This window comes from Pistacia vera, unplaced genomic scaffold, assembly GCF_008641045.1.
Source record: "Pistacia vera cultivar Batoury unplaced genomic scaffold, PisVer_v2 Contig673, whole genome shotgun sequence".
Lineage (NCBI taxonomy): Eukaryota > Viridiplantae > Streptophyta > Magnoliopsida > Sapindales > Anacardiaceae > Pistacia > Pistacia vera.
In genome coordinates, this window is record NW_022196527.1 from 1,641,760 (window position 1) to 1,667,199 (window position 25,440).

The following is a 25,440-nucleotide window of genomic DNA, read 5'->3' on the forward strand; positions in this document are numbered from 1 at the left end:
TTTCATTATCCTATGAACACACATATATAAACAAATGATTAATGTGAAATTACATTAAAATTAGATAATGTGAACCTCATGTGAGATGGGATTTTATAAAAGAATATAAAATGATTTCATACGAAGCAGATTGTGTTTGGTTGTGTGAAATGCCTTACATATGAACACACACGCCTTTGAAAGAACAAAAAAAAAAATAGATGATGCTGAGCTGATGCTGAGCCAGATGGATAGATGATAAGGATACAGAGTATCTAATTCCTAAAAAATTGGCATATACCTGAGCGGTGAGCCTGAGGTTAATTTATAAATAAAGAAAGAAAGCTTGATTGATATTGATATACCCTGACAGCAAATTGAATTGGGTTGCGTACTGAGAGTGACTACTTTTCTGTCATCAAGTGTGTTTCTTTATCCATCCCCTTTTCTTTCTCTCTCTCTCTCTTTTTCTCACAGACCCAGTACAAACAGTGACTCATACGTAGACCAGACATTATCGGAAGCCGAATTTAAAGGTACTTCTTTTCTTTACCATGCTGTTGGAAATTTGAAGCTTTCAGATTTCACTACAATTCTTAATTTTCTTTACTGTGCTGTGTCTGATTGATTCCTGTAAAACTGTTGCCTGATTGTTCGCTCTTATCCAATCTACTTTGATGCTGGTCTGTATCGCGTATGGTGTTGTAATCTTTTTAGTTAACCCTCTTTATATGATTCTTCAATGACCCCAAATCAACCATACTCTCCATACTTGGAAAGAATAAAAACGATGTTCAACTCAACGGCAGTAAATAGTATAGCATCTAAACCGCTCCTCTCTCCTGGACCTCTGATCAACTTTAATAATCTTTGTGGTCATGTAAAATCTGGATTCCGAAAGAATTTAGAATCTGATTCTTACTACGTTATTTTTAATGGAGAGAAAGTGTTTGAAGAGTTTAAATTCCACACGAATCCGTTTAGTACCAGAAAGTTATAAGAATAGAATACATTATGGACTCCATGTTGGTAACACGGTCAGAAAGTATTAATACATTAAAGTGGAAGCACCCAATGCTTTATAATACCTACTAGCTATGCAACGCTTTATAAGTTTATAATGCGTACTAGCAATGCAACGCAATATCTTTTGAGCCTTATTGGTTTCTTTCTGACATTTTTTTTTTTTTTTTAATTATTATTGATCAAGAGAGAAATATATAAAAGAGAGGAAACCAGCTTTTACCAATAGTTCTGATGGCAGTGCCTGATAATCAAGCCAAATCTATTGACAGCACTGACTTCCTCACTATCTTAGCATCTCAAGGTGTTGAGTTCCTTCTTTCTGGTAAAGGAAAGGTAACCTCTTCACTACCCTTTTTATTTCTCTGATTTTTTATTTACTTGAATGACCTTATCCCATTGTTGCAACTGCATCAACCTTCTCTGCAAGAGAACAAAATACAAATTTGCGTTATGTTAATATAACATGGATTTACCTATATATTATCTGCTGGGCTTTGTTTGTCCGTTGTCTATTTTTATGATGTTTCCTTTTGCTTGCCAATAAAATTAATGTAAACAAAATCCCAGAGAGTTTACTAATTTACTACTTGGAAACTGGAAGAGTCATAGCCTTTAAAGTCTTTAACAGTTCACTGAAAAAAGCAAAAGGATGGCCTTGAAAGCAAGGTATGAAATTTATCAGCTTAATAAAGTGAATTAAATAGTAATCATAGCTTGATCCCACATATAGGTACCCTTATCATCATGTGGTGGAAAGACAATTTGTCTCTTTTTCTCTGCAAACTGGTGTAGGCCTTGTAAATCTTTTACCCCACAACTTGTGCAACTTTATGACACGCTAATAGCAAGAGGTAAAGAGCTCGAGATTGTCTTCATTTCCTTTGATCATGACAAGACTGGATTTGAGGAACATTTCAAATGCATGCCATGGCTTGCTGTTCCATTTGATGTAACCTTCCATAAAGAACTGAGAAATAGGTATCAAGTTGATCGCATCCCTTCACTTATTCCATTAGCTTCAGATGGAGTATTAGTTGAAGAAGACTTGATTGGATTAATTGAAGACTATGGTGCCGATGCATTTCCATTCACTAGGCAGAGAAGAGATGAATTGAAGGCTCTTGATGACTCTAAACGCCAGGGAGGAAAATTGGAAGAACTTTTGGCCCGTGAAGGACGGGATTATGTTCTTTCTAGAGATTATAGTAAGGTACTCAAGGTTATTCATAGTTGTTTTTGAATGTTTTTCATAAATTTGACACACCATCTTCTGCAGATAACAGTGTCTGAACTTGCTGGTAAGACAATTGGTCTTTACTTTGGGGCACACTGGTGCCCTCCCTGCCGTGCCTTCACTGCACAACTTATTGAAGTTTACAATGAGCTCAAAACTACTACAGATCAATGCTTTGAAATTGTTTTGGTATCTACAGACCGAGACCACAAAGAATTTGATCTAAATTTAAGTAGTATGCCATGGCTAGCAATTCCATACGAGGACAGGACAAGACAAGACCTTTGTAGGATCTTCAAAATCAAAGGGATTCCAGCTTTAGTCCTAATTGGACCACATGGGAAGACAATCAACACAAATGGGAAGGACATGATTTCCTTGTATGGCGCTAAGGCTTTCCCATTTACAGAGTCGAGGATTGACGAAATAGAAGCAAGCTTGAAAAAGGAGGGAGATGCATTGCCTCAACTAGTTAAGGATGCAAAGCATGAACATGAACTAAAACTCGACATGGCCAAAGCTTATCAATGTGACTCTTGCAAAAAGCCAGGGAGGTTTTGGACATTCTCTTGTGATTTGTGTAATTATGATCTTCATCCCTCATGTGTAGAAGGAGTGGATCATCCCTCTTTGTAAACGCAATAACTTGAGACTTGATTGAGGGTGTAACTCACTATACATTATTATTCTTCTGTATCCAGATGTTATTAATGAAGCTTACTCTAATTTTACTTAAAAGATCTTGTTTATTGTCATTATATTTATTCATTCATTGAGGAAGGAGGAGATAGTGAATGAAGGTGGGGTTTCTTCCAAAATTTCAGAGCCTTGTAAAATGTTAATATATAAGTAAATAAATCTTGACAATTTAATTTAATTTAATATATTATTTATCCCTCTATCTCACCTATTAAGTCTATAGCAACTGTCGGCATAACTCATTTTTTTGGATAAACCCGGTAATTGGGGATTGAAGACAAGACTAGTTGGGTATAACTAACCTCAGTGGTTAAAGAGTTTGCCATCCGACCACAAGAAAAGTGGTGTCGGCATAACACGTTACAAAATGGTTAACAAGGTTAAATTGTATATAAGTTACAACTATAATTCAGGCAAATGGGTTTGTCATGATAGCATATGATTAATTGTTAGAACTTAGAAGGATGTGTTAGAGGTCAAAGCATCTGAATAACCCGTAAATGTTGGGAAGTTTCTAACAAAAGGAAGAAATGAAAGGAGAGATTTTGTTTGAAAAAGTCAAAATTAGCTAAAACAAGGAGGAATCTTGGTTGTTAATGTGAAGTTGGAATAAATACATAAACAAACAAACAGACAAACAACAAAGGCATACATTAAGTTGTGGATTAGCTTAGGTTTTTTTCTTGTCTCTCTTTCACCTCTTGAGAGAGACGAGAAACCTTTGTGCATCAACATCCATTCATCACATACGTAACTGGATTCAAGTAAAGGGGTTGTAGATTAATAGAAAGAAAAACAAGCAAAAGTAGCTGCTTGAATTCAGAAGAAAGAATGTGGATGTCAAAAACTTCTACTTCGGAGAAGAAAGAAACAAAAAATAATAGTAGTTTGGTAGCAGTGGCAATAGACAGGGACAAAGGCAGCCAAAATGCTATTAAGTGGGCTATTGATAATATCTTATACAAAGGCCAAACACTTGTTCTCATTCACGTCAAACTCAAGTCAGCTGCAGCTCTTTCTCCTTCGCCTTCTCTTCCACCACCAAGTATGCCATTCTCTTATTTCATTTTCAAACATTTTTGTTTAATGGGATTATTTAATATATCCAATGTTGCTGCAGGGATTAACCAAATAAGTGATATAAATGGTGATAGTTCATTGGTATGTAGAGATCCTGATCCCCAAACTAAGGAAATCTTCTTGCCTTTCCGCTGCTTTTGTACTCGAAAAGATGTAAGATATATATATATATATAACATCCCCTTTTGCTTCATTTTCTTTCTTTCTATTTGTTACTTGCTGCTGTTAATCAACTTCTCCTAATTTGACATACAGATAAATTGCAAAGATGTGGTGCTAGAAGACAGTGATGTGTCAAAAGCATTAATCGAATACGTTTCCCAGACAGCAATTGAGACTCTGGTTGTTGGTGCCTCTGGCAATAAAGGTTTTCTTAGGTCTGTATTTACACTTCTAATTTATTGCTTTATTTTTTGTTGATTTCCTGAATCTTCATCATTTCTTCTGGAACTCATCAGGCTACTCAGCGACCTGAATGAATATGGGATGGATTAGTAGTACGTAATTAATTTAACAGTACTTTTTCATGATGCTAATAAAAAAGAAAAAAAAAAAAAAAAAAAAAAGAAATTTTAATGGGAAACTTTAGTAACTCCCACAATGTTTTATCCCAGAAGATTCAAGATGACTGATATACCTGGTAATGTACTAAAAGGAGCACCAGATTTTTGCACTGTTTATGTGATTTCTAAAGGGAAGATTTCATCAATGCGATCTGCCTCACGTCCTGCCCCACCCGTCTCCCCACTACGTAACCAGTTACTTATAAATCAAGGAAACATAAGACCACCTCAACCGGAGAGATATGTTCACCCAACTCCTAGTATAAGAGGTAGTACTTTAATTGCCTAGTTTTGTCTAAGTTAAATGCAATTATTGACATTAATTGATGTAATGTCTTTATGGTTGGATGGATGACCAGCCCCTGCGCCACAAGTGGAGGCGCCACCGCGTAAATCATCTGAAGATTCAGATTTCTTCAGGTCTCCTTTTACTAGGAGAGGCTTAAACGGTAAATCATATGGCGAACTTCCTCTACCGGATTCAGACATATCTTATGTGAGCAGTGGGAGGCCGAGCATCGACCGCATATTTCCAGGATTCTGTGATAGCCAAAGCACAGAAGGGCGAACCCCACCACGACTCTCTAACCATTCGGATGTAGATAGCAACTACAGTTTTGAGTCAATTCAGATCGGAAGAAGATCACTGGATTGTAACTCTCTAAGTGATTTCTCATCAGTCTCACAGGATTATGACAGACTCTCATCCGCATCTCAAACAGCCGATGACGTGGAAGCTGAAATGAGGAGGCTAAGGCTGGAACTCAAGCAAACTATGGAAATGTACAGTACCGCCTGTAAAGAAGCACTCTCAGCAAAACAAAGGGCAACTGAACTCCAACGCTGGAAAATGGAAGAAGAACGGAGATTGGAGGAGGCGCGCCTTGCTGAGGAAGCTGCAATAGCCGTTGCAGAAAGGGAGAAAGCCAAGTCAAAAGCAGCCATAGAAGCAGCTGAAGCAGCTCAAAGAATTGCGGAAATGGAAGCCCAGAAAAGAAGAAGCGCAGAAAGGAAAGCACTGAAAGAAGGAGAAGAAAAGAAAAAAGCACTAACTGCTCTGGCGCATACAGATGTGAGATACAGGAAGTACTCGATAGAGGAGATTGAATCTGCGACAGAATTCTTTTCAGCCTCCCGCAAGATTGGAGAAGGAGGTTATGGACCAGTATACAAATGTAATTTGGACCATACACCTGTTGCAATTAAGGTTTTACGTCCAGATGCAGCTCAGGGGAGGTCACAGTTTCAGCAAGAGGTAGGTGAAATTAACTGTGTCAAATAAATTTTCTTAATCATAACCTAACATAACATAATGGAATATTTTCAGGTTGAGGTATTGAGCTGCATAAGACACCCTAACATGGTTCTCCTTCTGGGAGCGTGTCCAGAGTATGGATGTTTAGTGTATGAGTTTATGGCGAATGGAAGCTTAGATGACCGTTTGTTCCGGCGTGGACACAGTCCAGCTCTGTCTTGGCAGCTTAGGTTTAAAGTCGCAGCTGAAATTGGGACAGCCTTACTGTTTCTACACCAGACAAAACCTGAACCGCTTGTTCACCGTGACCTGAAACCAGCCAACATCTTGCTTGATCGTAACTTTGTAAGCAAGATCAGTGATGTTGGGTTGGCGAGGCTAGTCCCACCTACTGTGGCAGACACTGTGACACAGTATCGAATGACATCAACAGCTGGAACATTCTGCTATATAGATCCAGAGTATCAGCAAACAGGGATGCTTGGTATCAAGTCTGATATATACTCACTTGGTATTATGTTTCTCCAATTGATAACAGCCAAACCACCAATGGGGTTGACTCATCATGTAGAACGAGCTATTGAGAAGGGCACTTTTGAAGAGATGTTGGATCCGGCTGTGCCTGATTGGCCAGTCGAAGAGGCTTTGTCGTTTGCTAAGTTGTCACTTCAGTGTGCTGAGTTAAGGCGGAAAGACAGACCAGATCTTGGTAAAGTTGTTTTGCCAGAACTTAACAGATTGAGAGCACTTGCTGAAGAAACCATGAACCCTCCATTGTTTGTTGGCGGTTCTAGCCAATCCCCCTTCCACAGCCAAGTTTCGTCAGCTGTAAGTTTTAACATTTATTAATTCTCATATAGTAACAGGTAGTATAGAATCTGATTCATTATTAATTGAACCTCTTTATGTCTTTTGTAGGAGTCTATCAGTGATCCTCAGCTTATACAATCTTCTGATTGATGACTGCTCAACATACCATTCGGCTTGATAGAGGAAAAAATTAAGTTGGGAGTAAGTTTAGATTTTGTAGATGATTAAACTGACGATCTGTTTGAGTCACAATGTTAGGTATCAAAAGGCTTTTCCGGTCCCGACATGTACAGAAAGAGAGTATCAAGACCAGTTCGGAACATTTTTCAGCTTGCACATGGAAATGGATATGGACATGGGGTTCTTTTTCTTCCTTTTCCAAATAGAGAAATATCTTTAACTACTCACCATCTAGGCTCAGGAAGAGAGCTCTAAATTAAAAGAGAACTTGAATTTGTATATCTTTTACTTACAGCTAGAAATATACATAGTAGAAAATGAATCATATCTTCTTCTAGCATAGCTTGTTATTTCAGATTTATACAACTACTTGCTTAAGATGTTTGTGTATGCTTTGTAAGACAGTAATTTCTGTGTTTACTAAACTCAAGTGGGGGTGTTGATGAACTTATGTTATAGGTTCTTCTGTGGATGAATTTGGCTGTGTATTTGTTGCTGCAATACAATGCTTAATATATTGCTAAAGATTGCACATATAGAAACCCCACATTAAAATAGAAAGATAAATTTCAAGTTCAATTATGGACACCCATTATCCTTATGTTGCAGCTCTTGACAACCAGAACAGAAAATTTCTACATATCAAAGCTACTCTGTTTCTTCTCCTACACAAAGGACAGAACAATGCACATAAATTATGAAGAGATTTATTTAATTCAACCGGTAATCAAAATCAAAGAATCTCAGCCGTGTAACATTTCATGATTACATTCCCTCGGTAAGAAATTGATTGAGCCGTTGCATCATTGATAAATGGCTCGAACATATTTATACCATCAAAATGGAGATTAACTACAAGAAAATTGATCATTGCAGTGGCAATTATACACACCTTATGGGCTCTCGTCATAAAAAATTCTGAAGATGCCCAAGTGCATGTAGATGCTCTTTTCCTATAAATTAATGATTTCAGCTGTGGATGTAATGTCATGACCACAGGCTCATTTGCAGAGAATAATCGCTAGATAACCTTGCACTCTCCTATTTACATGGCCTCCAAGGGTTCTTCAACCTTCGGCTTACTCTTAGGTCGGCCACATAGTCTTACACCTTTACCCGACAAATATTTCAATGCCTTCTCAAGAGTGACGTCCTTCGGGTTCATATTCTGCACCCATAAAAAAAGAAAACCCAAAATTATAGTACTGTTAATCAATCAAATTTTTTTTTTTTTTTCCTTCTTTTAATTGCATCATAGTTCAGTAACAATGCTTTGAACCACACATTCCAAAATTGATGAAGTGAAGGTTAGGGTAATTACATAAATATATTTGATCCTCATTATATTGTTAATTATATACCTTTGGAACAGAAGCAATAGTGCGTCGATGTCTAACAGAAAACCCAGCCTTTGCATGCCTTATTGTTACTGGATGCCCATCCTTTGGATGGTTTCCCTAACAAATGATAACATAAATGAGTTTAAGAACAATTCAATACATACAGAAATAGAAATCAATATAGAGATTAACAAATGATACAGGGATTAGCTTACCAACGTCAAAGGGTAACGCAGCAACTCCAGAGCATCTTCAAGGGTAATAGAGTCCACATCCTTAATCTGAAAAAAGATACATCTCATCCAGTTTTAAATATGTTCAATGAATTACAATCAACAAAGTGGCAATACAAGCATTTGCAGCACTAAAAGAAGACAAAGTTAAGAGCACACACATTTACATGCATGAACATGTAGTAATGCTGTTTTATCAGCTGTACCACGACAATCTTCTCTTTATTTCTTTTTTGTATTTTCTCTTTTCTATTTCTTACCCAGATCACAATAGTACAAAACAAGAAAATGTGGTTCCAAGGTGTGTGTTTATATATTCACTAAAAAGTTCCTCGATCTTCCTGACATATTCACTCAATTCCAAACTAAAGGCTACTTTATACTCTACAAACAATAACCAGTGTTAAAGATCCCATATCGACTAGAGATGCTTAAGTCAATGGGTTTTATAAGAATGGACAATCCTCCTATTCAATAAGGCATTTTGGATGAGTTAGGCCCAAAAACCAACAAGTGATATCAGAGCCAACCTCATTTGAGCTGAGTGATTGACCAACGCTGGACTGCCAAACTACCTCCATTCATAGACAAGTGGACCATATGGACTTGACCGAGAAGAGGAGTGTTAGAGATCCCATATCGACTAGGCATGCTCAAGCCAATAAGTTTATAAGAGTGGGCAATCCTCCCACTTAATAAGGCCTTTTGCGTAAGGAGTTAGGCCCAAAAACCAACAGCCAGAAATTTGAAAAATATAATATCTCTAAAACTGGGCCCAAAGGAATTGAACCAAGGGCTTTTACTACTAAGCCTAATCCTTGGGTTCCAGTTGCAAGGTATATCATGAAGGAAAGAAACAGCCTTACATGGGAAGCAGTGGCCCTTTTAGGCATATTAGCCGTCCTATCTTCACCAAGCTGTACATAGTATCCATAAGGACCAGTCTTCAAAAGAACCTGAAAGAAATTATTTCCATTTTCAGTTTATTTCAATACCACAACTCATTCAAACTGAGTTAACAAATCACCAGTCCCACAGACAAAGAAGAACATGATTTAAAGCAAACCTTTTCATTTGAGCCTGGATGAAGACCAATCAGTTTTGGCTCCTCTACATTAGTGTTCTTTTGAGGAGCATCTTCTTCATCATCATCACCATATAGTGTCTTGGCAATATAACTGTAGACCGATGCAAATAATTCAAGTATTAACAGCAACTAAAATATTAACATATGAGATTTGAATAGTGATTTTTTCATGAAACTATCAGGATAACTTTCTTGACCAAAAAGAGATCCATAAATATTGTAACACTATCAACAAATATATACAGTAAAAAATTGTCGTATCAAGCATATTTTTACTGTAAAACTGATTTAAACGAAACATAAAATGACACAAAACATGATATTAAGCAGAATTGGGGACACACACATGTGCAGAAGTAGGGAGAGAAAAAAACAGGAGCCAGCATGATAATAATCAGAACTTATAATGCAAATAAGCTGTATCATACAGTTTGATACTTACCTGCATTTTGGGTGCTGATTACAGCCTATAAAATAGCCCGCACCAAATCTACTTACTTTAAAAATCAAAGTGCCCTCAGAGCAACTGAAAAGAGAGATTATAGGAAGCAGTTCAAAACACTAATGATGATTGAAATAAGAGTATACTACTATTAAAAACTTGTTTACAAACTTTTTCTGACCAACTAATGTGAAAATTGGTTTATCAAAATTATATAGATGGTATGATGGTGCGGTAATTAACATAACAATGTCAAAACAATATTTACATCAGTATTTTAGTATGAAATAGAACTGAATAGACATAACTAAATGGGGTCAAAAGTAGATATTTATTAAGACATCATAAATTATACATGGGACCACTATAGATGTGATTCAAAATTTCTTAGGGGAACAAACACAAAATACAGACTAGATCAGAGAGTATCATGCCTCGCAAGACTACCTTTTTTGAGAAAAGTGCTGGCCAACAGCCTCTGATGTCATGGATAACAACACAAAATAAAAATAAATTCAAAGTAATATCCACTCTGAAAATTAATATTTTTACACCTTACAATAACTTTTTACTAGATCACACAAAATGAATTTAAATGCAAAGTAAGCTCATGTATCCTCTTCATGCCTCTCAACCCATTTACAGGTAACTTCAAATTCAAAAGGAAAATTTATAAAATCAGATAACAGTTGAGTCCAAAAACTTTGCCTGTAGAGTCTCTTAAGCTTTATGTCAAGAATCACTTAGTAATTAATAAGAAGAAGAAAGATCATATAGATCTGGGAGGAACTTAGCGGTTCAAGTAAGGGATGTATTCTCTAGGTTTAAAACTGGGTTGCAAGTAATCATTTGAGAAGTTTCTTTATAACCATCCTAACAACCAAAAGTATATTCTTCACGATGAAATCTCTTTACCCCACAAAGAACATAGAATTGGCAAAACATTCATACCTTGGACATGTCCTGCCTTTATTGGGGAGAGAAGCAAACAAAAAATCCCCAAATGTTTTCTCCAACATCTTCTCCACCTGCAAGCATTTAAAAATATCTATAATTAATAAAATTGGAGAGAGAGAGAGCGAGAAGAAGAAGAAGAAGTAGAAACTTTCAACAGAAACAGCAAACTCATGGGTTTACTGCAACAAGAGCCCAACCATACTTGATGAATATGTACACTTTGAGCACGGGTACAATATGAACTGAATCTTGTCCAATAATCCCTAAGGAGGCCTTTCCATTCAGTTAAGCCAGCAGAAACATTATCAAGCTGAAAGCAAATGTATAGATGTAGAAAGGTCATCAACAAGCAGTAGAAAAAAAAGTGATCCACAGTTTATAGGCATTTAAGCAACCTAAAATTGTGACAGAACCAGAATATCATATTTAAACACGACTATTTTTTNCCCAAATGTTTTCTCCAACATCTTCTCCACCTGCAAGCATTTAAAAATATCTATAATTAATAAAATTGGAGAGAGAGAGAGCGAGAAGAAGAAGAAGAAGTAGAAACTTTCAACAGAAACAGCAAACTCATGGGTTTACTGCAACAAGAGCCCAACCATACTTGATGAATATGTACACTTTGAGCACGGGTACAATATGAACTGAATCTTGTCCAATAATCCCTAAGGAGGCCTTTCCATTCAGTTAAGCCAGCAGAAACATTATCAAGCTGAAAGCAAATGTATAGATGTAGAAAGGTCATCAACAAGCAGTAGAAAAAAAAGTGATCCACAGTTTATAGGCATGTAAGCAACCTAAAATTGTGACAGAACCAGAATATCATATTTAAACACGACTATTTTTTTTCAAAAAAAAAAATGAAACTATAGCAGCAGAAGCAACCAATATTTAAAGCTTGATGAGCTGAAAATACTATATGTAACAACTAACAAACATTTAATTCATATACCTCAGTCTCCATATCAGCAGTGAAACTGTAGTCTGTCACCTCCGAGAAATGGTGAGAGAGAAATGCTGACACCTAGTGATCAGTCCAAAACAAGCATATTATACCCACTTATCCATAGCAAAAAGAGACAAGTATATATGAAGCATATTGTTCCAAAAGAAATATTTTTTGTCTAAAACGATAAGATATGGAGTAGTGAGGTCAAAGTTACTCCAAGGAAAACAGAAAAAAAGATAGGATGTATATTTTTATTGAGACAGAAATAAATTTCTCCATACTTGGGCAAATGCAACTTACTTCCCAAGGTAAATTCTAAATTGTGTCAAGTGTGAACTTAGCAGTTAACTTCTTTCAAAGTAACTACAAGAGATATGCACAAAATGAGTCCTCCCCTCCACATGCAAGTGATTTTTTAGCAGTTTCAAGCAATATTAATTTCATCACATTGAAGTTGAAGTGCTCTTCAACATCAAGGAATTACATAAGCAATATACATCTACTGGAAATGTCCTTCCAGGGCATCTTGATATATACATTTAACAACATGAGAGTTTTATAATGTGAAATATTTAATCAGTTAAAGATAGTAATAATAATAATAGACAAATTTGCAAGGCCAGGACTTACCATACGACCACGAAATTCAGGATACAATACACGGCTTTTCACTGTCACATATTTTCTATCCTGGAAAAGAAAAGAATGTGGCAGGAAATATTGTCAAGTCAAAAACCAAATAGCTATACAGATACAATCCCCCCCCCCCAAAAAAAAAAAAAAAAAAAGCCACAATGTTTAATAACAGACTTCAGTACTACTTTAACCCTCAAAGTATCCTAATGATTAATTTTCATTTTGAACAAAAATACAAAATCAGCTTATTGTAATTAGGCAAACTTTGTGACTACTGCAAGCAAAGCACTGTCAATGCCCCAATTTGACTCTTCTGTTGCGTCATAGCTGCCAATGAACTTTTCACTAGCACAATAGTGAGCATGGGAAACAAAGTGGATCAAAAGAGGTTTTTAGAGGGGTGGCTTAGAATTGGCTTTCAAGCAATAAGTTGAGGTTGTATAGTCTTGGCATATTAAATGAAGAAAGCAAAAAATGAAATGATTTTTTTTTTCTCAGATTTATTCTTCATGAATAAGTCAGCAAGTGGTTTCTGAAGGGACTACTGTCCATCAAAACCCAGTAAAATCATACGAAATATCAAAGCCAAAAATAAAAAATCAAGAACTCAAGAAGAACAAATACGCCTTCAAGAATCTATAGTGAACATTGCTCACCATTCACCAAATAGTCCACATTCCTAACATACATTCCCACTAAAGCTTCTGTTTCTTCATCTTTGAGATCTTAGATCTAAGCCACATGTATTTATATATAATTTTTTTTAACTCTAAACAAGATTATATATATTTTTAACAATAAACAAAATATTTTTATCTCCTCATTACACTTTCTAGCCTAGTGAATGCCTCATTTCTGAGGTGCTGTCCAGATAAACCTCAAAACTACTAATTATTCCGAGTCTTAAGAAACTCCAGCACAATATACCCCAAAATCAGCCTTAATCTTTCCTGCTTGTTGCTTTCCTATATTGACTGTTGAAGTTTAGATGCATTTTACAGAACATTATTTATCTCAAGACTTTTGAAGATACAACAGCCATCAGACTATAAATCACAAAAGCCAACCTGAGCTATCAATGGACAGCCCAGTTGATTTTCAGCCTTTGGAGTTATTAAACACAAAAATTTACTGTTACTCTTTATATAACACCAGACGATTAATCAGATATGAATACGAGATAGGTTTCAAATAAAATCCTTTTAACACCATAACTTACCTGTAAAACTTTTAATGTAGATGCGTATGTAGAAGGTCTTCCAATCCCAAGCTCTTCCAGCTTCTTAACCTGGTACATGCAACAACACCAAACATGAGGCGAAGCATAAAAAGGAAGAGCACTACAGAAGCATTACAAACGCAATCTCTCTCTCTCTAGCTCCTTGGTGCATGCATACAAGATCTATAAATAAGCCTGTACACAATTTAAAAAAATATTAATAACTTAACCATTATTCAAAACCAATACCCAGAAGGATAACTCCCCTTGACTAACAATTTTCACATGCTTACTAAGGAGTATTGTATATAGTTTCTTGAAGACAAGCAATTGAAACAGATGACTGTTCAGAAGCTTCAGAAAATCAATTGATTCATAATCAAGGGATCATTTATGTAATTTTACAATCACAGTAATATTTGTGGATTTACATATTTATGCTATCTATGAATTTGGTTAGGAGTTTAGCTTAAGGTCATTCTTAATTGGCTCAGGCCTCAATTAAGGAATTTTTCTTTACTATTATGTATTCAAACTTTCAACACAAACACAATTTTTTTAGTTAAGTTCAAATTTTAGCATCATTCATGGTAGCCTATTCGTAGGAGGAAACTTGTTATCAACCACTTCCACATTATAGAAAATTCGTATTAATGTACCAGTGATCCCTCTGAGTACCGTGGTGGAGGTTGGGTATGATGCTGCTTGAGTTCCAGTTGACCAAGAGACAATGGCTCCCCTGACTACAAAATAAATAATGTTTATGAAAACACCCTTTGTAGCACGTCAATTAGACAACATTCAACAACAAAATCAAGAGAAGTTTTATGAAATGAAAACCTCAATGAAAGTAGTATATTGGTGCCACAATCTAGTGGCATCTGAACCACACCCATTAGGAACTGAAACTTGAATGTTACATACAGATTTATTCAAAATAAAACTAAAAATGATATCTCCAGATCAACCAGGAAAAAGACAAAGGGAAAATATTATCTCTAAAAGAAGTCAACTAGGGATGCCCCATAACAGTTACGGGTAGTTTCATCTTCATATTTATTATTCACTGCTTTCTTATTATTTCTGTATCAGGTTTCTCCTTCAGGAATAATGCTCAATATGTCTGCTATGACCAGGTACTATTTATTTATATTCCTTCTTGATTAATTTCCCAGTAGTTGAAGTTTCTCATAAGCAAAAAGAAAAGAAAGAAGAAAAAGAATTTGCTACCTTCAGTGAATTGAGAATTTCAAAAGCTCCATCACGATCATTCCCTTCATTTTCCTTATATCTGATAGCTCCAGCATCCACATCCTAGATAAATCATAAGAATTCAAAACATGCTCACAGGAAAACATGAAATGAAGCGCCAAATTAAACAAAAGCATCAAAGCAAGCACTGCGATTCTATTAACAAGGACAAACAAAGTCAGGCCCCTATTATATCCTCCTGAAGCTAGTAATAGTGAAATAGATAGCACAAATGTAAAAATGAATGAAAGATTCTACTATTTATCGAGCACAGATTATACCTCATAAACTGCTCGGAATCCACGAAATTCTACTTTTGAGCAAGAAGAACGGAAAACAATGGACTCACTAGCATCACCTATATCCAGTTGTATCTGCTTAGATCAGAGAATGTTAGACAGTACAAATGATTACAATAGTATTATAAACTGAAAGTGAATAATGAACTATAAATGAAGACAAGATGATTATGAAAGAAGAGCAAAGCACAAACATAACAAATAGTTCAATATTACATGTTGTGGAAGTAAAACAATAGAAACAGAGATATTTCAGACACAATTACAACAAAGGGTAATGATAAAAAGAATTCTGGAGCCAGTTAAATTTTATTTCTTTTTCTATAAGACACAAAAAACTTCATTAAAATAATAAATAAATAAATAAATAATTACAACAGCTTAAAGGAATATCAAATCATAAGTTACCTTTCATGTTTAAATATAATGCCGGAGGAAACACACAAGATAAAGTTGATGCAAATGAAAATGAGCATAGTTCTCAATATCAATACACAAGTAAAACTGAATTTGGAATGATATATTAGTTCAAGAAATTTGCAAATTTAATATTAAATGAAGTTATGACAAATGGATTCTGTTTCTTTGTCGTGGATAGCTGGTCTACTGTTGTCAGATCCTTTTAGAGATGTAGATATACGATGCTGCTTAATATGTTCTGATTTTCTCTCACTTAATTGAGGAGAAGTATTAGTGTACTAGTGCATAATAATACTGAAAAATATTCACATTCTAACCTGCCCAATGGTTGCAGGTTCCATTTGACATGCCATTGTCCGAGACCAAATAAGAGTGTATAACTTCAAGGAATCTTCATCTAGAATTCCAGTAAGCATAACTAAGAGCCAATAAAAAAGGGAAAAAAATATATCAGTAATTTGTTGTTAGAGTTCACCCAAAATTTTAAACTGTTCAAAAAATCTTTCAAAACTATTTAAGTACCAGGTAACCTCCGCATATCAGTGGGCCTAATAGCTTCATGAGCCTCTTGAGCATTCTTCACCTTTTTAAAATATTTTCGAGGATTTTCTGATGCATAATCTGACCCATACCTGAGAAAACAAACTGTATCTTTTTAAACAAGAGAAGAAAAGACCAAGCCCTCAAACAACTTCTTTTCCTCCCGAATACACCACATCAACCATGCAGGGACTACTATTTCCACGCAACCCCACTACTTCCACTCCTAGGGTTAAACTTGTAAAAGATAACCAAAGAAGAACTAAGGACATGACACCCCAAACCCAAGCCTCATTATAAGAAAATATCTATAGGTTCCATGGAAAGGAATAGTTAAACAAAACTGGTAACATCCCTCAAAAGTTTCACAAATATCATCAAAGAAGAAAATCTGAATCAAAAAGAATAGTTAAAGGCAGTAAACATTTTGACAAAAAAAGATCTCCCCAGGAGGTTCTGCAGATAGCATCAAAGAGGGAACAGATATTGATGCACAAGCGGTTCAACCCAGCATATACAGCTAATCAGCTAAATATTTTAAGAAAAGATTGTGAAGTAAACATCAATTATCACCTTTCAATGAGCAAGGAGCGGATATCCCTAACAGCTTCATCAGAGATCTGAAAGAAAATCAAAAGACTTATTATTAGAAATTCCAAAGAAATTATGAGTATTATCACTCAAAAGTTTGTTTCTTCTCTCAGTTCAGTTAATTCAAAAGTCAAGCGAATTAACCTAAGCATATGAAGAAAAATCAAAATGTTCCAAACAAAATAGAAGAAAAAAGAGAAAAAAGGAGGCATTACATCATCAAACATTTATAAGTTCAATCACAAAACCTAGATTATCCACCCAATGGACACAACCTGAATAAAAAATGTTTTCCACTCATGGCATGCAACAAACAACAAACTTGTATAACAAAGAGAAATTAAGTAACAGTCACTTCAACATCTCAAGACTTTTGAAGATACAACAGCCATCAGACTATAAATCACAAAAGCCAACCTGAGCTATCAATGGACAGCCCAGTTGATTTTCAGCCTTTGGAGTTATTAAACACAAAAATTTACTGTTACTCTTTATATAACACCAGAAGATTAATCAGATATGAATACGAGATAGGTTTCAAATAAAATCCTTTTAACACCATAACTTACCTGTAAAACTTTTAATGTAGATGCGTATGTAGAAGGTCTTCCAATCCCAAGCTCTTCCAGCTTCTTAACCTGGTACATGCAACAACACCAAACATGAGGCGAAGCATAAAAAGGAACAGCACTACAGAAGCATTACAAACGCAATCTCTCTCTTTCTCTCTCTAGCTCCTTGGTGCATGCATACAAGATCTATAAATAAGCCTGTACACAATTTAAAAAAATAATAATAACTTAACCATTATTCAAAACCAATACCCAGAAGGATAACTCCCCTTTACTAACAATTTTCACATGCTTACTCAAGGAGTATTGTATATAGTTTCTTGAAGACAAGCAATTGAAACAGATCACTGTTCAGAAGCTTCAGAAAATCAATTGATTCATAATCAAGGGATCATTTATGTAATTTTACAATCACAGTAATATTTGTGGATTTACATATTTATGCTATCTATGAATTTGGTTAGGAGTTTAGCTTAAGGTCATTCTTAATTGGTTCAGGCCTCAATTAAGGAATTTTTCTTTACTATTATGTATTCAAACTTTCAACACAAACACAATTTTTTTAGTTAAGTTCAAATTTTAGCATCATTCATGGTAGCCTATTCGTGGGAGGAAACTTGTTATCAACCACTTCCACATTATAGAAAATTCGTATTAATGTACCAGTGATCCCTCTGAGTAGCGTGGTGGAGGTTGGGTATGATGCTGCTTGAGTTCCAGTTGACGAGACAATGGCTCCCCTGACTACAAAATAAATAATGTTTATGAAAACACCCTTTGTAGCACGTCAATTAGACAACATTCAACAACAAAATCAAGAGAAGTTTTATGAAATGAAAACCTCAATGAAAGTAGTATATTGGTGCCACGATCTAGTGGCATCTGAACCACACCCATTAGGAACTGAAACTTGAATGTTCCATACAGATTTATTCACAATAAAACTAAAAATGATATCTCCAGATCAACCAGGAAAAAGACAAAGGGAAAATATTATCTCTAAAAGAAGTCAACTAGGGATGCCCCATAACAGTTAAGGGTAGTTTCATCTTCATATTTATTATTCACTGCTTTCTTATTATTTCTGTATCAGGTTTCTCCTTCAGGAATAATGCTCAATATGTCTGCTATGACCAGGTAGTATTTATTTATATTCCTTCTTGATTAATTTCCCAGTAGTTGAAGTTTCTCATAAGCAAAAAGAAAAGAAAGAAGAAAAAGAATTTGCTACCTTCAGTGAATTGAGAATTTCAAAAGCTACATCACGATCATTCCCTTCATTTTCCTTATATCTGATAGCTCCAGCATCCACATCCTAGATAAATCATAAGAATTCAAAACATGCTCACAGGAAAACATGAAATGAAGCGCCAAATTAAACAAAAGCATCAAAGCAAGCACTGCGATTCTATAAACAAGGACAAACAAAGTCAGGCCCCTATTATATCCTCCTGAAGCTAGTAATAGTGAAATAGATAGCACAAATGTAAAAATGAATGAAAGATTCTACTATTTATCGAGCACAGATTATACCTCATAAACTGCTCGGAATCCACGAAATTCTACTTTTGAGCAAGAAGAACGGAAAACAATGGACTCACTAGCATCACCTATATCCAGTTGTATCTGCTTAGATCAGAGAATGTTAGACAGTACAAATGATTACAATAGTATTATAAACTGAAAGTGAATAATGAACTATAAATGAAGACAAGATGATTATGAAAGAAGAGCAAAGCACAAACATAACAAATAGTTCAATATTACATGTTGTGGAAGTAAAACAATAGAAACAGAGATATTTCAGACACAATTACAACAAAGGGTAATGATAAAAAGAATTCTGGAGCCAGTTAAATTTTATTTCTTTTTCTACAAGACACAAAAAACTTCATTAAAATAATAAATAAATAAATAAATAATTACAACAGCTTAAAGGAATATCAAATCATAAGTTACATTTCATGTTTAAATATAATGCTGGAGGAAACACACAAGATAAAGTTGCTGCAAATGAAAATGAGCATAGTTCTCAATATCAATACACAAGTAAAACTGAATTTGGAATGATATATTAGTTCAAGAAATTTGCAAATTTAATATTAAACGAAGTTATGACAAATGGATTCTGTTTCTTTGTCGTGGATAGCTGGTCTACTGTTGTCAGATCCTTTTAGAGATGTAGATATACAATGCTGCTTAATTTGTTTTGATTTTCTCTCACTTAATTGAGGAGAAGTATTAGTGTACTAGCGCATAATAATACTGAAAAATATTCACATTCTAACCTGCCCAATGGTTGCAGGTTCCATTTGACATGCCATTGTCCGAGACCAAATAAGAGTGTATAACTTCAAGGAATCTTCATCTAGAATTCCAGTAAGCATAACTAAGAGCCAATAAAAACGGGAAAAAAATATATCAGTAATTTGTTGTTAGAGTTCACCCAAAATTTTAAACTGTTCAAAAAATCTTTCAAAACTATTTAAGTACCAGGTAACCTCCGCATATCAGTGGGCCTAATAGCTTCATGAGCCTCTTGAGCATTCTTCACCTTTTTAAAATATTTTCGAGGATTTTCTGATGCATAATCTGACCCATACCTGAGAAAACAAACTGTATCTTTTTAAACAAGAGAAGAAAAGACCAAGCCCTCAAACAACTTCTTTTCCTCCCGAATACACCACATCAACCATGCAGGGACAACTATTTCCACGCAACCCCACTACTTCCACTCCTAGGGTTAAACTTGTAAAAGATAACCAAAGAAGAACTAAGGACATGACACCCCAAACCCAAGCCTCATTATAAGAAAGTATCTATAGGTTCCATGGAAAGGAATAGTTAAACAAAACTGGTAACATCCCTCAAAAGTTTCACAAATATCATCAAAGAAGAAAATCTGAATCAAAAAGAATAGTTAAAGGCAGTAAACATTTTGACACAAAAAAAGATCTCCCCAGGAGGTTCTGCGATAGCATCAAAGAGGGAACAGATATGATGCACAAGTGGTTCAACCCAGCATATACAGCTAATCAGCTAAATATTTTAAGAAAAGATTGTGAAGTAAACATCAATTATCACCTTTCAATGAGCAAGGAGCGGATATCCCTAACAGCTTCATCAGAGATTGAGAGAAAATCAAAAGACTATTAGAAATTCCAAAGAAATTATGAGTATTATCACTCAAAAGTTTGTTTCTTCTCTCAGTTCAGTTAATTCAAAAGTCAAGCGAATAACCTAAGCATATGAAGAAAAATCAAAATGTTCCAAACAAAATAGAAGAAAAAAAGAAAAAAAAGGAGGCATTACATCATCAAACATATTATAGTTCAATCAACAAACCTAGATTATCCACCTAATGGACACAACCTGAATAAAAAATGTTTTCCACTGGCATGCAACAAACAACAAACTTGTATAGCAAGAGAAAATAGTAACAGTCACTTCACTTCACTTCTTTTTTTTTTTTTTTTTTTTTTTAATTTTATCCTTCCTAACAATAATGGCCAGCAGTTCACTATCATTCAGAAATCATTAAACAGAAATCACGCATATAGAAGCAACTGTTTTTTACATGAGCCTAGCAACCATTAGGCAATCAGGCTAGAAGATGCTGCATCCGTAACAAGCAACCAGTAAAAACTATCTGAAGACAAAGAGATACCCACATGAAGTCCATCTGTTCTCATGTAAGTTATCAGACCAGCTGCCTTCCCCTCTGATAACTGAACCCCTTCATAAAGTTTTTGTGCGAGCTGCACTCATATGATAATCAAAGGTCAATGACAAAACAAACTCTGAAAAATGAAATATAAACCTCTAAAATATAAAGACAAAAAGAACCTTCAAGAAGAAACTTAGAGCTTACTGTCACTATGTTTTAAGTTAACGTAAGGATAAGCTAGTGGCTAAACTAGAATAGAAATGTAAAAAGTGCGTAAAAAATGCTAGAGTACTAGCATATACTCCCAATAAGTAATATCATAACATATAACATCATAGATAACAGAATGCTGAATGCAGTGACTAAGACAGACATATCAAGTTTTAATTTTAGAGGGATAAATATTATGAAGTTCAGAAGATATAAGATCAATATTCATAAAATTTTCCAAACCTTCATTGTGTACGATGCTGAAAAATGCAATTTGTTTGCAGCGTCCTGCTGAAGAGTTGACGTTATATATGGTGTGGGAGGATTTTTCCTCATCATGCTTTTCTTAGAGCAGATCACTAGAAAATTCGTTGAATTTATCTTTTGTTCAATATCCTTTGCCTCTGTATGAGAGCGAATTGAGTACTGATTTAACTTTTTTGATTTGAAATGGGTAAGGTGAGCTGGAAAAGAAAAGGTTTCCACTGAAGAATTTGACTCTTTTTTATTCAACTCAACCTCAACAGTCCAATACTCTTGTGGTTTAAATTCATCAATTTCTATTTCTCTGTCACATAAAAGAGACAGGGCAGCAGATTGGACTCGCCCAGCTGACTGGCAACCAGGTAGTTTCCTCCACAATAATGGTGAAATGTTAAATCCAATCAAATAATCAAGAGCTCGCCGGGCAAGGTAAGCATGAACCAAATTGACATCAACTTCTCTTGGAGCTTGCAAGGCACTTTTGATGGATGCTTCAGTTATTTCATGAAAGACAACCCTCGCTACAGTAATATTTTCACGTAAAGCATCCTGTTGTTGCAACATCTCAATGATATGCCACGCAATTGCCTCTCCTTCACGATCAGGATCTGAGGCAAGAATAATACTTTCTGCTCTGATGTCCAAGTCACACAAAATAAGAAAATTCAGAAAAATAAAGACAGAACTAAATGAACGAATTTAACAACCTAAACAGACAAGACTCAAGAGTGTTAACATCCGCATAGCGTACATGAGGTTGAGAATGACCAACAAACACCTCTTACCAGAAAACGTAATTCTTCCCATAATGATATACACAATATACATCATAATTTTTATTTTTTTTTAAAAGATATATATTTCTATAGCGTCATAGATACTGCTTGCTATTGACTGATTGGAAATAATAAAAAATTAAAATACAACATACCCTTTCAAAGCCACCTTGATACTTTTAAGATGAGTCCAAGCAGCAGATGGGACCTCCCATACCATACTGAAGTCATCATCAGGCCGCACAGATCCCGACCTTGCAGCCAAGTCCCTGATGTGACCATAGCTGGGCAAGACTTCAAACATATCACCAAGGTAGCCCTGAATAACCTTTGCCTTTGTAACAGACTCAACCACCACAACAGATTTCCCAGTTGGGGGATATAGCGGCTTTAGTGTGTTTTTTCCTGGAAGCTTCGTTATGACTACCTTCTCCGGTTTCTGTTTCTGCAAAGCTGCATTAGCTGCCTTCGAAGATTTTCCCTTTCTACTAGAGTTGGCAATTTTCTTGTTGGACTGCTGTTTTGTTGAAACAGTACTACCAAGGGCTTCCACAGGGGTGATCCCAGTTGAAGACTTCTAAAAAACTGAAATGTCAGTATAAGTATTTGGAGAGAAAGAAACTATTTCCATTATTCAACAAAATTAAGAACGGCTAACCTTTGAAGCCTGAGTGGGACTCTTTTCCACAGTAGCTTCCACTGAAGCAGTAGCAGCAGAAACTTGTTCCTTGTTTTTCTTGCTCCTGGAGGGTTGCTTTTTTTTCTTATTAACTTTAGAATTTTGCTTCACTCCTTCCTTGGCATCTCCAACCAGCTGTTCACTTGCTGGAGTCACCACATTAACATCCTCAGAGGACAACTTACTGGAATTTGTAATTTTATTCGTACTTGGAGAAGCCAACACCTTAGACTGTTTCCATTTTTTTTTAAATTTGAAGGGGAAACTATTTCCACTGTTTTTTTCATTGGCTACTTTTGGTACTTGAGAAAAGTACCTCTTAGGGAAGGGTACAGAATTGGGTGAAGTCAATCTGATACCACAGTCTAAAGGCACATAACTGAAAATATTTCTAGAATTAAAGCGGAAGGCATCGGGTAGTCTTCTGAAAAGATGAAAACTTTGGGAGGTGTTTGAGTATTTGAGAAGACAACATTTATTGTATTTATTTCCGACGCCAAACGAAGGAAACGGTAAGGGAGTGTGAAGAGTCCTGTACTGCAATTGTAAAAAGAATCCAATGAAATGGCAACCTTTAAATTTGGGGAATGTAATCGACATGAGAAACTAATGAATTTTAAAAAGGCAAAATGAGTAGAACTTACGGTGGCCATGAAGGGGCGGAGAAGAAAAGCTGAACGAGTTGAAGTAGCTGAGGATACCAAACCGCTCATTGCCAATCTCATTTTGTTACAATCTTCAAGTTTGCCTTTATTTATACAGACGCAGAGCAGGCTTCTATAGGACTCAGTGGAGGGTTTAGGGCAGGGTTTTTGACCGACTGTTGGCCTCTTGGGTCCATTCGGGTCCAACCGTTACTAAACCCGCCCGAAACTAAACTAATTAAAAAAAAATTAACACCCACATAAGAAGTTAACATTAAATATCTGATTTTTTTTTTTTTTTTTTTTTTTCAATTTTGAAAAGCCAAAGCCAAAGCCAGTCGGATACCAATAGAATCGAGGTCAGTGTAAATTAGGATTTTAATGAACTGAGTGGCAGTGCGATTGCTGTTGGTGGGATTCTCAGTCTTTGTTGAGGTATGTAAATGATACTCCCTCTCATTGCTGTATTACTTTAAACTNTATTTCTATAGCGTCATAGATACTGCTTGCTATTGACTGATTGGAAATAATAAAAAATTAAAATACAACATACCCTTTCAAAGCCACCTTGATACTTTTAAGATGAGTCCAAGCAGCAGATGGGACCTCCCATACCATACTGAAGTCATCATCAGGCCGCACAGATCCCGACCTTGCAGCCAAGTCCCTGATGTGACCATAGCTGGGCAAGACTTCAAACATATCACCAAGGTAGCCCTGAATAACCTTTGCCTTTGTAACAGACTCAACCACCACAACAGATTTCCCAGTTGGGGGATATAGCGGCTTTAGTGTGTTTTTTCCTGGAAGCTTCGTTATGACTACCTTCTCCGGTTTCTGTTTCTGCAAAGCTGCATTAGCTGCCTTCGAAGATTTTCCCTTTCTACTAGAGTTGGCAATTTTCTTGTTGGACTGCTGTTTTGTTGAAACAGTACTACCAAGGGCTTCCACAGGGGTGATCCCAGTTGAAGACTTCTAAAAAACTGAAATGTCAGTATAAGTATTTGGAGAGAAAGAAACTATTTCCATTATTCAACAAAATTAAGAACGGCTAACCTTTGAAGCCTGAGTGGGACTCTTTTCCACAGTAGCTTCCACTGAAGCAGTAGCAGCAGAAACTTGTTCCTTGTTTTTCTTGCTCCTGGAGGGTTGCTTTTTTTTCTTATTAACTTTAGAATTTTGCTTCACTCCTTCCTTGGCATCTCCAACCAGCTGTTCACTTGCTGGAGTCACCACATTAACATCCTCAGAGGACAACTTACTGGAATTTGTAATTTTATTCGTACTTGGAGAAGCCAACACCTTAGACTGTTTCCATTTTTTTTTAAATTTGAAGGGGAAACTATTTCCACTGTTTTTTTCATTGGCTACTTTTGGTACTTGAGAAAAGTACCTCTTAGGGAAGGGTACAGAATTGGGTGAAGTCAATCTGATACCACAGTCTAAAGGCACATAACTGAAAATATTTCTAGAATTAAAGCGGAAGGCATCGGGTAGTCTTCTGAAAAGATGAAAACTTTGGGAGGTGTTTGAGTATTTGAGAAGACAACATTTATTGTATTTATTTCCGACGCCAAACGAAGGAAACGGTAAGGGAGTGTGAAGAGTCCTGTACTGCAATTGTAAAAAGAATCCAATGAAATGGCAACCTTTAAATTTGGGGAATGTAATCGACATGAGAAACTAATGAATTTTAAAAAGGCAAAATGAGTAGAACTTACGGTGGCCATGAAGGGGCGGAGAAGAAAAGCTGAACGAGTTGAAGTAGCTGAGGATACCAAACCGCTCATTGCCAATCTCATTTTGTTACAATCTTCAAGTTTGCCTTTATTTAT

At 35.7% G+C, this 25,440-nt stretch overlaps 3 protein-coding genes across 3 annotated transcripts; 2 read left to right on the top strand and 1 right to left on the bottom strand.

The window, feature by feature from the left end:
* The first annotated feature begins 453 nt into the window (after positions 1-453).
* Positions 454-2,977, top strand: LOC116113068 (probable nucleoredoxin 3). Its single transcript, XM_031399224.1, has 4 exons — positions 454-515; positions 1,190-1,338; positions 1,736-2,215; positions 2,282-2,977. The coding sequence occupies exons 2-4, from the start codon at positions 1,237-1,239 to the stop codon at positions 2,873-2,875; spliced, it is 1,176 nt and encodes a 391-aa protein (XP_031255084.1). The 5' UTR covers positions 454-515; positions 1,190-1,236; the 3' UTR covers positions 2,876-2,977.
* A 707-nt stretch (positions 2,978-3,684) lies between these two features.
* On the top strand, positions 3,685-7,380 carry LOC116113067 (U-box domain-containing protein 35). Its single transcript, XM_031399222.1, has 6 exons — positions 3,685-4,171; positions 4,274-4,395; positions 4,636-4,850; positions 4,941-5,836; positions 5,909-6,664; positions 6,755-7,380. The coding sequence occupies exons 1-6, from the start codon at positions 3,770-3,772 to the stop codon at positions 6,794-6,796; spliced, it is 2,433 nt and encodes an 810-aa protein (XP_031255082.1). The 5' UTR covers positions 3,685-3,769; the 3' UTR covers positions 6,797-7,380.
* A 137-nt stretch (positions 7,381-7,517) lies between these two features.
* LOC116113125 (DNA topoisomerase 1) lies at positions 7,518-25,431 on the bottom strand. The gene is made up of 25 exons (XM_031399272.1): positions 25,327-25,431; positions 24,662-25,219; positions 24,159-24,580; positions 23,606-23,738; positions 22,941-23,498; positions 22,438-22,859; positions 21,486-22,140; positions 21,037-21,123; positions 16,776-16,822; positions 16,185-16,294; positions 15,980-16,080; positions 15,225-15,317; positions 14,923-15,006; positions 14,352-14,435; positions 13,693-13,761; positions 12,468-12,527; positions 11,841-11,912; positions 11,493-11,600; positions 10,880-10,956; positions 9,929-10,012; positions 9,466-9,577; positions 9,266-9,355; positions 8,382-8,447; positions 8,188-8,283; positions 7,518-7,994 (listed from the first exon to the last, which is right to left on the bottom strand). The coding sequence occupies exons 1-25, from the start codon at positions 25,405-25,407 to the stop codon at positions 7,872-7,874; spliced, it is 4,392 nt and encodes a 1,463-aa protein (XP_031255132.1). The 5' UTR covers positions 25,408-25,431; the 3' UTR covers positions 7,518-7,871.
* Between the last annotated feature and the right edge of the window lie 9 nt (positions 25,432-25,440).

Coding starts and splice junctions, on each gene's coding strand:
- LOC116113068 (XM_031399224.1), top strand. CDS start 1,237: ATGGCAGTGCCTGATAATCAAGCCAAATCTATTGACAGCACTGACTTC. Junction 1,339..1,735: donor TTCTTTCTGGTAAAGGAAAG/GTAACCTCTTCA, acceptor TCCCACATATAG/GTACCCTTATCATCATGTGG. Junction 2,216..2,281: donor TTTCTAGAGATTATAGTAAG/GTACTCAAGGTT, acceptor CATCTTCTGCAG/ATAACAGTGTCTGAACTTGC.
- LOC116113067 (XM_031399222.1), top strand. CDS start 3,770: ATGTGGATGTCAAAAACTTCTACTTCGGAGAAGAAAGAAACAAAAAAT. Junction 4,172..4,273: donor GCTTTTGTACTCGAAAAGAT/GTAAGATATATA, acceptor TTTGACATACAG/ATAAATTGCAAAGATGTGGT. Junction 5,837..5,908: donor GGTCACAGTTTCAGCAAGAG/GTAGGTGAAATT, acceptor GAATATTTTCAG/GTTGAGGTATTGAGCTGCAT.
- LOC116113125 (XM_031399272.1), bottom strand. CDS start 25,407: ATGAGATTGGCAATGAGCGGTTTGGTATCCTCAGCTACTTCAACTCGT. Junction 25,220..25,326: donor TCCGCCCCTTCATGGCCACC/GTAAGTTCTACT, acceptor TTACAATTGCAG/TACAGGACTCTTCACACTCC. Junction 10,013..10,879: donor AAAGGCAGGACATGTCCAAG/GTATGAATGTTT, acceptor CTCTCTTTTCAG/TTGCTCTGAGGGCACTTTGA.